The sequence below is a fragment of the Petaurus breviceps genome, unplaced genomic scaffold, assembly GCF_028583685.1.
Source record: "Petaurus breviceps papuanus isolate PSGF00001 unplaced genomic scaffold, PetGlider_PUasm1.0 176, whole genome shotgun sequence".
Lineage (NCBI taxonomy): Eukaryota > Metazoa > Chordata > Mammalia > Diprotodontia > Petauridae > Petaurus > Petaurus breviceps.
Window position 1 is genome coordinate 26,414,646 of NW_027185771.1, and position 15,787 is coordinate 26,430,432.

The following is a 15,787-nucleotide window of genomic DNA, read 5'->3' on the forward strand; positions in this document are numbered from 1 at the left end:
GACCCTGCCCACGTCACTTAACCTTGTTTCCCTCAGTTCTTCATCTCTAAAATTAGCTGAAGAAATGATGAAACAGCATCTTTGCTAAGAAAAATTCCCAAATGAAGTGAAAGTGTCAGACACAATTAAAAAATAACAACAAAAACCAGTTTGGGATTCATAGTGGACCTTTTCGTTTGTTTTCGAAGTTACGAAAAGATTGGGAACACAACCATCTGTCTTTCAGAATACTATGCTATTTAGACACATTTGGACTATAAGAAAAAGCAAACTAGAAAATTCAAAGAATGGTAAGAACACACAATAGTATATTACCCAAATCGGACTTGAAACTTTACCAAAAGACTGGCAGCTGCTTGAGGGCAGGACCTGATTTCTTTTGGTCTTCGTATTCATAGTAGGATACCCTGCCCAATGCAATGGTGGACCAGAAAAGAACCTTTGTGGAGGATGAAGGCCACATCCACAAGACTGTGGAATACTTGAGAAATGTTTCATAAATCTATTTCACTACTATATTTTTTAAAGAAAGAATCCTTTTTTATTAATCAGGAAACTCCCAGGGTGCAAACACTCCCCTCACCCTCAGCTATCAGCTCTGTAATTTGTAAGTTGCAGTCTTCACGATTTTCCTGGAGAATTCATAGGTGAAAACAAAATATCCTTATCACAAGTCCACTTCTCTACCACTATATCATGCTACCTATAAGTTAACCTCTTATCCATATGCTTTCAAAGCAAGAAGAACCAGCTTTGCATAAGAATCATCCGTTTAACTAAGAACTTGTAAAGTTCCATGTAACTCCCTAAAGACAATCAGTCTATAGACATCTGAAACCTGATTTTGAAAAATTCCTGGGAGGGCTTAATATAAGAAAGGATCTTATGATTATTCAGTCTAATTGCTCACTTTAGAGATGGAGAACATAATGATCAGGCAGGTAAAGGGACTTTCTTACCTCTGATCACAGAGGTGGTAAAAAGGGGGAAAGGAGGGGTGGCCAGGTAGCACAACGAGTAAGAGCAGCGGCTCCAGTGTCAGGATGACCTGGGGATCGAAACCCGGGCTCAGACACTTAGCACCCACCCACAAACACCTGGCCGTGTAACCTTGAGCAAGTTACTTAACCCCAATTGGTTAGGGGTGGCCAGCTGGCTCAGCAAGTAAGTGCACCGGCTCCAGTGTTGGGATGACCTGGGGATAGAAACCCGGGCTCAGACACTTAGCACCCACCCAGAAACACCTGGCCGTGTAACCTTGAGCAAGTTACTTAACCCCAATTGGTTAGGGGTGGCCAGGTGGCTCAGCGAGTAAGTGCACCGGCTCCAGTGTTGGGATAACCTGGGGATCAAATCTGGGCTCAGATACTCAGCACCCAGAAATAACTGGCCATGTAACCTTGAGCAAATTACTTAAGCCCAATTGCTTTAAAAAAAAAAGGGGGGGGGAGGCAGTGAAAAGAGCATTGGATTCAGAATTGGAAGACTTTGGTCTCCCTCTGTCATTTCTTAACCATCAGACTTTAGCCAAGACACTTCACTCTAACTTTATGTGACTGGTCTATAAAATGGAGATAATATTTATACTACATACCAAATAAGATTGTGGTGAGGAACTCTCTGCAAATTGTAAAGTGACATAGACCTGTGATTAATCATTATTATTCCTATAAATATTTGTTTGGTGATTTGAAAAATCTGTCTTCTTTTTTTTGCTTACAATTTGAAGAGAGTGAAAATCTTTTGAGGTTGGAAAATCTTTTAGCCATGCAATCAATATACTTAGAAAATGTCATGTCAATAAAAATCAATATATTTCTGCTTCTCACATGCAGATATTCAAGCACATTGAGCTACTAAGAAGCCCTTCTGTGTATGTCTGCATGTGTATGTATGCAGTACACATTTATGGATTTGTATCTATTTGTGTACATACTTTTTATCTGCATATGTGTGCATACACATAAATGTACACACACATATATAATGTACAGTACACATACATAATGTAAGAAAGATAAGAGATTTTGACCACAGGCAACAGGGGTACATTAAAAGTCACTAAGAATTGTAATCCTCTTTTAATAGCAACAGAATTGTACAATGCTTTTATAAAAATGCCATTAAGTTCTTTGTTAGAGCCCTCAGGAGTATAATACTATAAACTGCTTTATTTAAAAAAAATCATTTTAATTTTTTTTTTAATTTTAAGTTCCAGATTCTCTCTTTCCCTTCCATTCCTCCCCCACCCACTGAGAAGGCAAATAATATATCAATTACACATGTGAAATCATGCAAAACATATTTCCCTATTAGCCATATCACAAAAGAAGAAATAAAAAATTAAAGAAAGTGAGAAATTTATACTTCAATTTGCACTCAGAATTTATCAGTTCTTTCCCCAAAGGTGGATAGCAATTTTTATCATGGGACTTTTTGAATTACCTCAGATCTCTGTATCTATCAGAATAGTCTAGTCTTTCACAGTTGATCATTATTACAATATTACTGTTACTATGCACAATGATCTGGTTCTTCTCACTTCATATTGCTTCATTTCATATAAGTCTTATGATGATTTTTTGTTTTAGGTTTCCCTAAAACTACCCCTTCATCATTTTTTTACCTTTTTTGGAGGGGCAATTGGGGTTAAGTGATTTGCCCAAAGTCACACGGCTAGTAAGTATTGAGTGTCTGAGGCTGGATTTGAACTTAGGTCTGCCTGACTCCAGGGCCAGTGCTCTATTCACTGTACCACCTAGCCACCCCTCCCCTCATCATTTCTTATAGCACATTTCTTATAGTACTCCAAACCAATCATCTGCCATGATTCTATAAACATGCCCTCAATTTATAATCCTTTGCTATCACAAAAAGAACTACTATAAGTATTTTGAACTTTTTTCTTTGACTTCTTTGGGATATAGACATAGATGTGATATTGTTGGGTCAAAGGATATGCACAGTTTTATAGCCCTTTGATCATAGTTCTAGATTATTTTCTAGAATGATTAGCAAGTTTACTACTATACCAATAATTCAATAATACACCTATTTTCCTCATCCTCTCCAGCATTTGTCACTTCTGATAGAAGTGAGTTGTTTTAATCTGCATTTCTCTAATCAATGGTGATTTAGAACATTTCTTTTAAATGCTTATAGGTAGCTCTGATTTCTTCTTCTGAAAACTGCTTATTCATATCTTTTGACCATTTATCAATTGAGGAATGACTCTTATTTTTTATAAATTTCACTCAGTTCCTGATATATTTAGGATATGAGGCCTTTATCAGAGAAACTGACTATAAAATGATTTGATCTTACTTTATTATCTATGGCACCTTTCAGCAAAAGGTAATTTCCCTCATTATCTCTTTCAATTAGGACTAATTTTGCTTTTCCTTTGTCTGAGATAATGATTGCCGCACCTGCCCTATTCACTTCAAGTGAAGCAGCCCTTCATTTCAACTTCGTATGTGTCTTTCTGTCCCAAGTGTGTCTCTTGTGCGCATATTGTTGATTTCTAGTTTCCAATCAATTCTGTTGTCCCTTTTCATCCTATGCATCAGTTCATCTCATTCTCATTCACAGTTATGATCACTGACTGAATTTACCTCCATACCCTTTTCTTCTCTTTATCTCTCTTTTTATCCTGTCCTTTTTAAAAAGTCTGTCTTGCTTCTGATCACTGCCATGCCCAAACTGCCCTCTTCCTAATCATCGCCTCCATCCCAATACATCTTAACTTTTTCTCTCCTATTTCCCTATTGGGTGAAATAAACTTCTATACCCAACTAAGTGTGTGTGTATACATATTCTTTTCTCTTTGAACCAATTCTGACAAAGGTGAGGTTCAAGTATTGCCTGCCACCCCACTTCCCATTTCTTCCTCCAGTATTAAAGCTCTACTATAAAAGTTATTTACAAGACAGGTGGTGCAGTGAATAGAGTGCCAGGCCTCAGGCAACTTAGTAGCTCTGTGACTCTGGGCAAGTCACTTAACCCTATTTACCTCAGTTTCCTCATCTATAAAATCAGCTGAAAAAGGAAATGGCAAACCACTCCAGTATCTGACAAGAAAACCCTAAATGGAGTCACAAAATTTGGACATGATTGAAATGACTAACAGAAAAACTCTTCCTTTCCTACCTCCCTTATATGCGAAAATTTGCCCCATTTTACTTCTCCCTTCCCCCTTCTCCCAGTGCATCCCTCTTTCTCATCACTATATTGCTTTTTTGGAGATATTCTGAACATAATTGACTCATACCCATGCCCTTTGTCTATAGAAACTCTTTCTTTCTGCCCTAATAATAATCACAACATTCCTAGAAGTTACATGTGCCATCTTTCCATGTAGAAATACAGTTTAACTTCATTTTCATCCGTTATGCTTATTCTTTCATGTTTGCAGTGTTATGCTTCTCTCAAGTCTTCTGTTTGAATATCATATTTTCTATCCAGCTCTGGTCTTTTTATCAGAAATGCTTGGAAGTCCTCCATTTCATGAAATATCCACTTTTCCCACTGAGGGATTATACTCAGTTTTCCTGGCTAGGCTATTCTTGGTTGTAAGCCTAGGTCCTTTTTTTCTGGAATATCATATTCCAAGTCCTCCACTCCTTTAACGTGAAAGCTGTTAAATCTTGTGTGATCTTAACTGTGGCTCCATGATATTTGAATTTTTTTCTAGCTGTTTGATACATTTTCTATTTGATCTCTGGAATTTGGGTATAATATTCCTGGGAGTTGTAATTTTGGGGTCTCTTTCAGGTGGTAATTGGTGGATTCCTTCAATTTTTATTTTACTCTCTGGATCTAAGATATTAGGGCAGTTTTCCTTGATAATTTCTCGCAATATGATATCTAGTATCTTTTATTTTAAATCATGGCTTTCAGGTAGTCCAATGATTCTTAGTGTAACTCACCTTGATTTATTTATCTAATGAGATCTTTCACATTTTATTCTATTTTTTCATTCACCCATTTTATTGCTTTTTCTTTTTTGAAGTCTCATGACTTCCATTTGGCCAATTCTAATTTTTAATAAATTATTTTCTTCAGTGAGCTTCTGCACCTCTTTTTCCATTAGTCCAAGTCTGCTTTTTAAGTAGTTCTTTTCTTTAGTAAATTTTTGCATCTCTTTTAATATTAGATCAATTCTGTTTTTTAAGGTGTTTTTTTTCATAATTTTTTGTACCTCCTTTACCAAGTTGTTAATTTTCTTTTTTGTAATTTTCTTACATCACTCTCCCGTCTTTTTTTCTGTTTTTTTTTCCCTCTACTCTTCTTATCTCTTTAAGTCTTCTAGGAATTCTTGTTTGGTTTGGTTTTAATTAACATTTTTCTTTGAGATTTTTTCCTGTAACTATTTTCACATTTTGGTCTTCTAAGTTTGTATGTTGGTCTTCCTTGCCACCATTGTAGCTTTTTATGGTCAAGTTCTTTGTTGTTCTTGTTGTTTACTCATTTTCCCAGACTATTTCTTCACTTTGAATGTTATGTTAAAATTGGACCCTGCTCACTTGGGGGTGGGAAGATGTTGTATCAAACTTCAGTCTGTTTTCAGAGCTAGTTGGGGCAGGTTTGCATGTTTTTGTTGGTTCCAAGGAATTATATTGGGAGAAGTGTGGTTCTTGGTCTGCACTCTGGTTTTTACTCAAGAAGGCCCCTGCTCCTACCCAGCTCTAAGTACTAGTGGTCGTCTTGTCCGTCACTGTAACCAGGGCCCCTGATCCTTTCTGACTGATCACAGGCACTCCTCTCCCTCCTGGAGAGGAACTGCCACCCAGAACTCCTTATGGGCAATAGAGTTATCTACCAAAATGTGCAAGGTGCATCTAGTGTCAGTAAAGGGTTCCTTTTATTCTCTTTCTGATCTGACCTTCTTACTGTACCTTAATTCCCAAAACTGCTACTGCTGTTGCTACTGTTGTGACTGCCTTCAAGGCCTACCACTGTCTGGCACTTCTGCCTTGCTCCAGGCCTATGCCCACTTCAGTATTACAGACCTCTCGTGCACACCTTCCAAGTTGTCTTAGGCTGGAAAAATGTCTCCCTCTGACCTTTTGTTGACTCTGTCATCCCAAAATTTGATATGAGACAATATTTTAAAGTTATTTTGAAGGGAATGTTGGGAAAGTTGATCTGGTTCCTTACCTGTACTCTGCCATCTATAAACTGCTTTCTTATGTGAAGGTATTAACTATGAGTTATTCAAAATCTGTGATGTAGCTGCGTTTAATGAATAAAGGACTAGGCTTTGGATAAGGTTGACCTGGGATGAAATCCTGCTTCTGCCCATTAGATATAGGACCCTGGAAAAGTCACTTAAATTCTGTTTGTTTCTGGAAATTCTTAGGACTTATTTACTAAGTTACAGAAGGATTGAAATCTTCCTTGTTGGATCAAACTCTCACGCTGACAGATTGCAAATATGTCATTTATTTTTGTAGTAAGAGTCTCTATACATAGCCTAGTCTATGGGTTACCTTTAGGGTAAACATATATCTCTAAACAAGGCACCAACACTTAGACTCTTTCACATGTTAATTTCACAGCACCTTGGAGCGATTTACAAAGTACATTAGAGAAATCCATGTGATTTGCATGGCCTGAAGTCTAAGTTGTTCCCTATGGTTTGACACAGGCCATGTATTACGTGTAAGAAAACATGGTGTAAATTATAGGAAAATACAAATTATGCAAATGTGAATATTGGATTTCAGTGAATGCCACAAGCCCTGCAATTCAGCTTTTTATAGAATCTTGTCAACCATAGTGGATGTTTTCTAGTAGTGTAACGGTTGCTTTGAGTGCATTAATATTCAACATAATTAAAAGAAGTCCATTTTCTCCACATATAATTTGCAGAGGCAGCATGGTGTAATAGACTGTGGGGTCAGTCTAGGAGTCAGGAAAATCTGTGTTTAAGTTGCTTCTGACACTGTCCAGGTGGCCATGGGCAGCCCATTTAAGCATTAAATGCTTCAGGAAGCTCTTTAAAACTGTGGTCCTTATGTGGTGACAAAATGTTGGACCTAGGATAGAGAAGTTTCTTACCAACTGTGTGACCCTGAGCATGGCAATTAGCCTAAGGTTCAGCTTCCTCATTTGCAAAATGGAGAAAAATAATAACACTTACTTCATGGGGTTGTGAAGATCAAATGAGATTATATATGTAAAATGTTATATACATATTACTATTACTACAATTTTAAGATGTAAAATTTTGCAGATCTTCATCAGCATGGATGAGGTTTTCATTTCAGGTTTATAGATGAAATAAAAAGGTTTTATCAGTCATCATTTATTAAGCTTACCATGTGCCTGCATTGTGGTAGGTACTGGAAATAAAAAGAAAGGGAAAAATATTTCTTGGCCCCAAGGACCTCACAATCTAGTGGGGGCAGATGACATGAAAATGAATATCTATGTACATGCATACATACATGTTTGCATAATATAGATGTGATGTAATTTCAGAGAGAAGAGATCAGCAGACTTGGGAGGGGGTGAACCCAATCTGAGTTGAGGCTTGGAGGAAACCAGTAAAGCAAGTAGGCATAGGTGAGGAGGAATAGCATTCCAGAAATGGGGGACAGCTAGTGAAAAGACATAGAGTCCAGCACAGAATGTTGTATGGGATGAACATCAAGAAAATCAGTGTCACTGGACCATTGCCTATGTATAAGGGAATGAGATGTAAGAAGACTGAAAGGGTAGGAAGGGACCAGGTTATTTAGGGAAAAGTTTTAAATTCTAAGCAAGATTTTATATTCAATATTGAAGTTAATTGGGAGAGCCACTGGCAGTTATTGAATGTTGGGGTGGCAGAGTCAATAGCAACAATCCCAAAGTTTGAAATGACAGTGATGAATGACCCTTCTTATTTACAAACACTTTACCTAGCTTATCGGATCTGATCCTTGAATAACTCTGAGAAAGGCATGGAAGGTTTGATGATCCCTGTTTTACATATTTATATGTGTATATATATATATATATATATGTACATACACATATACATATATATATATATACAGACAGACACACATACACATGCATACACACACACACACACTTCCTATGTAATGTTGACCACAATATCTTCTCCAATTTTGGATGCTATGCTATCTTCTGCAGTTATTAACACAATGGTTATTAGGCATGACCTTGTGTACAATTTCTACAAGCAACAAGGGGCTTCTGCAAACAGTTGAGCTAGACTTTAAGCTGAATTTTAAATGGACTACTTTTTCCTTCAAGTTCATTCTGTTGTATAATCTAGTAATATTATGACATCCTTACCTCTGATGTTACTAAAGGGCTGTATTTATAGCTGAATTTATAAATTCTTATGACTCAGCCCATAAAATCTGTCATGAATTGGTACTTGAAAAAATGAGAAAAATATACCTGCCTCTTGTAAAAGCTATGGAGGGGGCAATTAAAACCAATATGTCATGTCCCTTCCCTACTTGTTTATACATTTAAATTGCCTCTCTGTCAAGGAAAAGCTAAAATTTCATTGAATTGGTGATGATGAAGTAATCTAATGTAAATGGATAATCATTTTTTTTTATCTGTAAAGACTGATATTACAGGTTATTGTAAGTATCAGTGAAAACTATTTCAAGAATCCATGTCTTTATCTGTCAGATACTATATTATTGGCTAAATCTACGTCAATAATACTGACAGCTTAAGTGAGAAGTGCCATCTATACTAATCCTATAGAAATGTCCTCCTTTAAATTGATCTATGACAAAGTCTAGAAGACTATAACTGTAGGATGTCCTGGTGAACTTTCTGACTTTAGAGCACCTAGCAGAGCTTGTATTTAGATAGATTTGCACATGAGAGTTCTGGGTACCCTCCACAACATGGTGCAACATTGGAATAGGTCATTTCAGGGGAATTATTCTTACAAATAATAAAGATGATCATCATCATAACTCATGTATGCTATACTTTAAACTTACAAAGTGTTTTCCTCACAACGATCCTGTGAGGGAAACAGTATATGTTTTATTGCCATTTTAAAGATCTGGACACTGAGGGGTAAGCATTATTAAATATGGCCACATGCAGTGCAAGTACAAGCCAAGGTCAAAGAAAACACTTTATAAACTGTAAGCCAAGATACAAATGTGTCATAATTTTTCCCCTTTCTTTGTATCTCTAGTGCTTAGTACAATGCCTGACACATTTGTTGTTGCTGCCGTTGAATCTTTGTGACCCCATTTGATGTTGTCTTGGCAGTGATACTGGAGTGGTTTGCTATTTCTTTCTCCAGCTTATTTTTCAGGTGAGGAAACTGAGGCAAATAGGGTCATACAACTAGTAAGTGTCTGAGGCAAGATTTGAGCTCAGGAAGATGGGTCTTTCTGACTCTAGGCTCTGTACTGTATCTACTGCCCTACCTAATTGCTCTCCACCTGCCTTATAATAGGTACTTGATAAATGCTTTTTGACTTGATTTATTATTAGTCACATTATCTCATTGTAATCACCAACAGTTCTAGCTCAATGAGCATTATTTAGGGTTGGCCAGACCAGACACAGACACCAGCATGATGCTTTCTACTCCTCTGCATGCTATGCTGACTTACCATCCCTCTAGCCCATCCTCATCCCACCTCTAACTCTCGGCACAGTTATCTAACCAACTATATAATTCCTAGAGAGGACATGGTAATAAATTACCCTTAGTTTTCAGTCACTGGCCCTGAGAGTTCTCAGATAATATGTGTCTCCTCAACCTTCATTTCCTTATATATGTTTCCTCTACTAATTAGAATGAAAGCTCTTCGAAGGGAGGGCTATTTGCACAGAGTATTCACTGAATAAATATTTTTTATTGATTGATATAATAACAATAATTACTCAATTATTAAATTATTTTAACTAATTATAATTAATAACATTATTATAATGCAATAGGCAATATGGTGAAATGAAAGGATATTATGCTTAGAGTGAGAAAATATAGTTCTCTTTTTTATGTGACACTTATGTAGGTGACAACCTCTCTGGACCCCCAGTTTCCTCATCTATAAAATGCTTCACTACCTACCTTGTGGGATTTTCATGAGGAAAGTACTTTGCAAACCTTAACACTCTGAAGGAATATGAACTATGCCAATGAGAATCAGTAACATCCTCACCCCCACAGGGAGGCTTTGAAAAGATGGGAGCTGGACCTATGATAGAGGGAAATCAGATGAGAAAACTCCCTTTGCTAAAGAAAATCAGGACCTTCTCTGCAGCTTAGAGTCTCAGAGAGTTGCCTGGGGGCACTGAGGACAAGCAACTTGCCCAACATCACATGATCCATATGTGTCAGATGTTGAACAAACCCAAGTTTTCCTGTCTCTGTAGCTGTTCTTCATTCATTACTTTACACTGATTCTCCTCCATCATCGGAAAAGGCATATCAATTTGAGGTGTTGCTGTTGCTGCTGTCCACATTGTCTTTGAATTCAGACATTCCTAGATAGATATTAACTGCCACCAAAATCAATGTTCCACCAAATATACATGCATAGAGATAAGTGATAGACAAATAGATAGAAAATAGATAATAACATAAATAATAAATACAAAGGTAGACATAGAGAGATAGACAGACAGACAGACAGATAGATAGATAATATCTACAAAGGTAGATAATAAGCACAAAGGTAGATAGACGATAGGCACAAAGGTAGAGAAATAAATATATGAAGGTACAAAGATAGATGATAGGTACAAAGAGAGATGATAGATAAATAGAACAAATAAGGGGATTTTTTAGAGGAAATAATAGTTAATAATATTTCTTAAAACAGTGTTGTGGATTTAGAATTAATGTACAGCACTTCTAGTCCCATCCTTATGTCCTTATGGCATTTAGGAAATTGCCTTCTGTGTGTATGCATATATATGCCCATGTATATGTATACATGCATCTTGTTTTCTTTACAATATCAGTACTGTAGGGAAAAAAATCAGATTGCAAAGTTGGCTGTCAGTTGTATTAATGATGCATGAGGTGGGAAGAATAGCTGATCTTCCACACCTATCTTTGCTCTGCAGTAGTTACCTTCAGTGCTGTACTAATGTGTGCTTTGTCAGGAAAATATAGAGATCGATTGCCTAGTCCTCCCCAGGAACAGTGTCTGTCCTAACAAGTTGCCATTCTTTTGAGAAAAGTCTCTCCTCCTCCCTTCTCTGGAAGACAAGTAATTTAAGCTGAAATTATTCATAATTCATCCCATCATGCTTAGGAATTGCTGAGCACACTGTGAATTCATTTCTTTATTGACTTGAGTACCCAAGGGGGGGAAAAAAAACCAAAACAACAAAACCTTTATAGACTTCCGTATAACTTCTCAGTGGGACTGTGTAAACTTCCGCAAGTGTTGTCGCAAATCACTGTCTGAGCTGTCTTAATGGCTAAAATGTTAATCAATTGGAAAGTTTAATTTCTCAGTTACATTTTCTTATGAAGGAGTGCATCAATAAAGAACCTCCTGAAAGGAAGAAAGAAAAATGGATGGAAGGAGGAAGGGAAGAAAAAAGAAAGGAAGAAAAGAAGGAAAGGAATGAGGATGTGAGAGAGAAGGGAGAAAAGAAGAAGGGAGAAAAGGAGAGATGGGAAGAAAGAAGAAAGGAGGGAGGAAAGAGGAAAGGGAGAAAAGAAAGAAGCAAGCTTGAATTAAGTGCCTACTATGTGGTGATAAGGTGTTTACGAGTATTACCTTATTTAATCCTCACAAGACACATGCATCCAACTCACATTTATTAAGTACTTACTATGAATAAGGCACTATGTTAGATTCTCTGGATACAAGAAAAACAAAAGTCCATGTCCTCTAGTGACTAGAGTGTTATTTTTGGGACATAACTTGTCAAAATATATATGGAAATTATATAAATGTAGGTATTCTCAGGCATACAAATATATCTATCTTTATGTATATATGTGTGTGTGTGTGTGTGTGTGTGTGTGTGTGTGTGTGTGTGTGTGTTGATAATTCAAGGAAAAGAAAACACTTCTATCTGGAAGATCAGGAAAACAAAAAGCATATCCAATAGAAACTGTCAATATGAGCTGAGACTTGAGAAAAGCTAAGGGTTCTATGAGGTGAAGATGTGGATTGCGTGTGCTCTACAATTTGTGTAGAGAGGATAGAGACTGGTAATGAAATTCTGATTTTAGGGAAAAGAAAGTAACCTGGATTGGTTCCAGTATCAGGTGTGTGAAGGAGAACAATATGAGATAAATCTAGAAAGGTGGTCTGGAACCAGACTGGAAGGGCTTTAAATGTAAAGTTGAAGAGTTTGTTGTTTTATTCTATTCTTATTTTTTTTTAATTTTTTTAATTTTAATTTTTCGCTTTTTTTTTGGAGGAGGGAAGGTATGGCAATTGGGGTTAAGTGACTTGCCCAAGGTCACACGACTAGTAAGTCTTAAGTGTCTGAGACTGGATTTGAATTCAGGTCCTCCTGACTCCAGGGCCAGTGCTCTATTCATTTGGCTACCTAGCTGCCCCTGTTGTTTTGTTCTAGAGACAAGAGAGAGACACTAAGGGTTCTTAAACAGAGAGTAGCAACTGTTTTTGTCTTCCCTTCTAAATGGTACTTTGTGACATTAAAAGATATTCAGATGTGTGCAATGAGCCTGGTGCTATAGCTATAGATTAAGACATGAGAATCAAGTGGGGGATGTTTAGCCTTAGGGGCGGGCAAGATAACTGCATTCAAATCATTTAAGCATTGTCCTGTGGAAAAGCAACTATACTAACTGTGTTTGGCTCCATAGTATACAACCAGAAGCCATTGGTGGAAGTTATGGAGAAGGAAATTTTAGGTTGCTGTAAAACAAAATCTTTTAACAGTTACAGATGTCTAAATTGGTGATAGGTTGATTTGGAAGGTAGTGAGTTCCCCGTCTCTAGATGTATTCAGATAGTCTTGATCTTCCCCTTGGGAGAGATCTTGCAGTGGCTGCTGTATCCCACTAAACATCTAAATAAATTATATTTCTCAGACTGTGATTCTATGAACCCTCTGTCATAGCTACATTTAAATTTCAAGGTGAAGAATTTAGTCCCAAGACTAGATTTCTTGTTAATCTGCCTAAGCATATACAAAGTGCAAATGGGAACCCAACAGGATAGCAGATCGAGTGGGGTGCTGTTTTAGAATTGAATGTTATTCATTCTTCCTAAAATCTTTTACTAGTAAATGGGGAATCATTTATTACATCCCCCCTCTTCCCAAGGGCCCGGGCAGAAACACATAATATATTCTGGGGGAAGGCATTCTCTGATAAATAGAAGTTCTTTGGCAAGGAACCTATTTCTAGGACTGATATCAATAATCATGAGGCCCACCCTACTTTGGGGTTGCATGTACTGTGCTACAATCATTAGCAGTTGCTAAGAAATACTATATAAGCTGTCCAATAAACTTGATGGATTGTCTAATTAACTCTTCATCAAGCATCCGTTTTTAAAGATGCTACCTACTGAACCTGATGGCACTTTATGACCTTCATGTTGAGTATACAGCTAATTACTCCTTGGACAATAATTATTAAGTTTCTTAAGTCTCAGTCAGTCATTTTGTCTTATGAATGATTAGGCCACTGAGCCTCTCAATTCATTTGGCTTCATAACTATGGTTCTCAGAGGATTACTTAAAGCCTGCTACAGTATGTACAGTTCATATAAACATATTTAAGTAGATTACAAAGATGTCCATTTTGTAGGTTTTCCATTGATCGGCACACTGACCTTGAGAGACAGTTCAACATTAATGCAGAAGATGGGAGGATAACATTGGCAACACCCCTCGACCGAGAGACGAGTATGTGGCACAACATAACGATCATAGCTACTGAAATTAGTAAGTGTCTGGGTTTGTCCATTCTTTTTATTTGATTTTGCCTCATTTCTGATATTGATCAAATGAAGTCAGTCCCTAGATAAGATTTCTTAGGGGAGAAGGAAAGGAGGGGTTACATTCTGCCTCTATGAAGAGAAGATCCATATGGATGAAATCACAGATTCACCAAATTATCCAAGGAATGATTTAATGAAGGGCACTCCTTTTCAAATATATCTCTTGGTAATTGGTGCCTAGTCCCTTGTTTGTATTTTGTCTAACAACTTTTAAAGTAAATGGCTTTTCATGGGGGTTACTTAAAGTTTCCTAGTTAAAATTCTATAACTAGATTGTCCAGAGAAGGGAATGAAGGAAGCATAAGATGTCCTTCTTTTGGAGGACATACCTCTCCAACCTCTCACCCCTTCACCCTCACACCATTCAAGGTTATACCTTATATGTCTTCAGAAACATAAAATTCTTCCATCAGCCAGAGCTATGCTGAAGCAATGAATCAAACTTCCTACAAATAAAGAATAAGGTGATACTTGACACAAAAGTTAATTCCTGACTGGAAAAGGGCAAACAAGTCTCAGTACAAATCTGTAGATAAGGATGTAAATGCAAAATTAGCCATGCTCGATCTAAGCCATTAAAGGTAAGAGCATGGAGATCAGTAACCAAAGGCAAGAGAAAGCTTAATGTGCATTTAAAATGGCTTGTAAATAGGTCTGATTTGTTTTGATTATTGATAACATCCATTTTCCAAAATCTAGGAGAAGGTCTAGGGAAATAATTTTAGGAAAATATGTAATATTTGAATTGAGTGACTATTTAAAACCCCAGTAAGTAACAGCACCCCAGAAAGGCAGGGAAATAAAGAGAATGGAGGGCATACTCTGTGAAGAATGAGTGAAAATTGCTTCAAGAGTGGCATCTCATCGGACAAAAGGTTTAGACAAATGAAATTAAGCAAAAAAAAATAGATGTTAAGAAAGTTCATCTGTTATCTCATAATGAGAATGGAGAAGCTGTTCCTCATCCTCTTGTGTCAAATTCACTTAACAGAGGCTAAGATGGTTGTACTGTAGGCATTCCCCAAGTACTTAAGCAGTAATAGATCTAGTCTGCCATCACAGTAAATGTGTAAATCTCATTACTGCAACTGGGAGTTAGATGCACATGTGTTAACAGTAGATTAGGCTTCTAAAGTTGTCACATCCCTAATGGAGCTGCTAAGGAGGTAACCCACTTTTCCTAAGCCCCTAATGCACACCTTATATTACTCCTACCGTTAGTCATTTGCTCTTTTTTAATTACCATTGGCCTAATACGAATAAAATGACCAGGATTTTAATATTATGATTTTGTTACTTATAAACGTCTTCTCTTAGATGTGAGGATAAAAGGACTGGGAGACGTTATGCAAAAACCTTACAGCCATGTTCATTTTGGAAAGTGAAGTTGGACAAATAAGATATTAACTTTTAAAAATAGCATTTATTAAGTACTTTATGTATTCCAGGTACTGTGCTAGGCAATGAGGGGGGAATACAAGAGGAATTGATTGCCTAATCCCTGTGCTCATAAAGTTTACAATATAGGGGGAATAAGTCATACATTCATGAAAATGCAATAAATGTAGTACATAATGAGGTTCAAATAGATGTCATAAACAATTAGCAATACAGAACTTCGGGAAAAGAGATAATTTCTAGTTGAAGCAACAAGGGGAAATGTGAGATGTAAACTGGAGTTAGGAAAACTTGGGGCTCTTCCCTACTTGTTTAAAAAAGTCACAATGATTGCTGTTGCCTTTGAGATAAGTTACAGACTCCTTCCCTTGACATTTAAAGCCGCTATAGTATCAACCAGTCAATTAACACCAAGCACCTACTACATTACAGGCACT

General features: G+C 37.0%; 1 protein-coding gene across 1 annotated transcript in view; it reads left to right on the top strand.

Annotated features, from left to right (window-relative positions):
- The window catches only part of CDH8 (cadherin 8), a 527,584-nt gene that overhangs the window by 337,280 nt on the left and 174,517 nt on the right, over nucleotides 1–15,787 (top strand). The window contains exon 8 of the mRNA XM_069085836.1: nucleotides 13,760–13,896. Coding sequence (XP_068941937.1) covers nucleotides 13,760–13,896 — 137 coding nt within the window. The remainder of the gene's footprint in view (nucleotides 1–13,759; nucleotides 13,897–15,787) is intronic.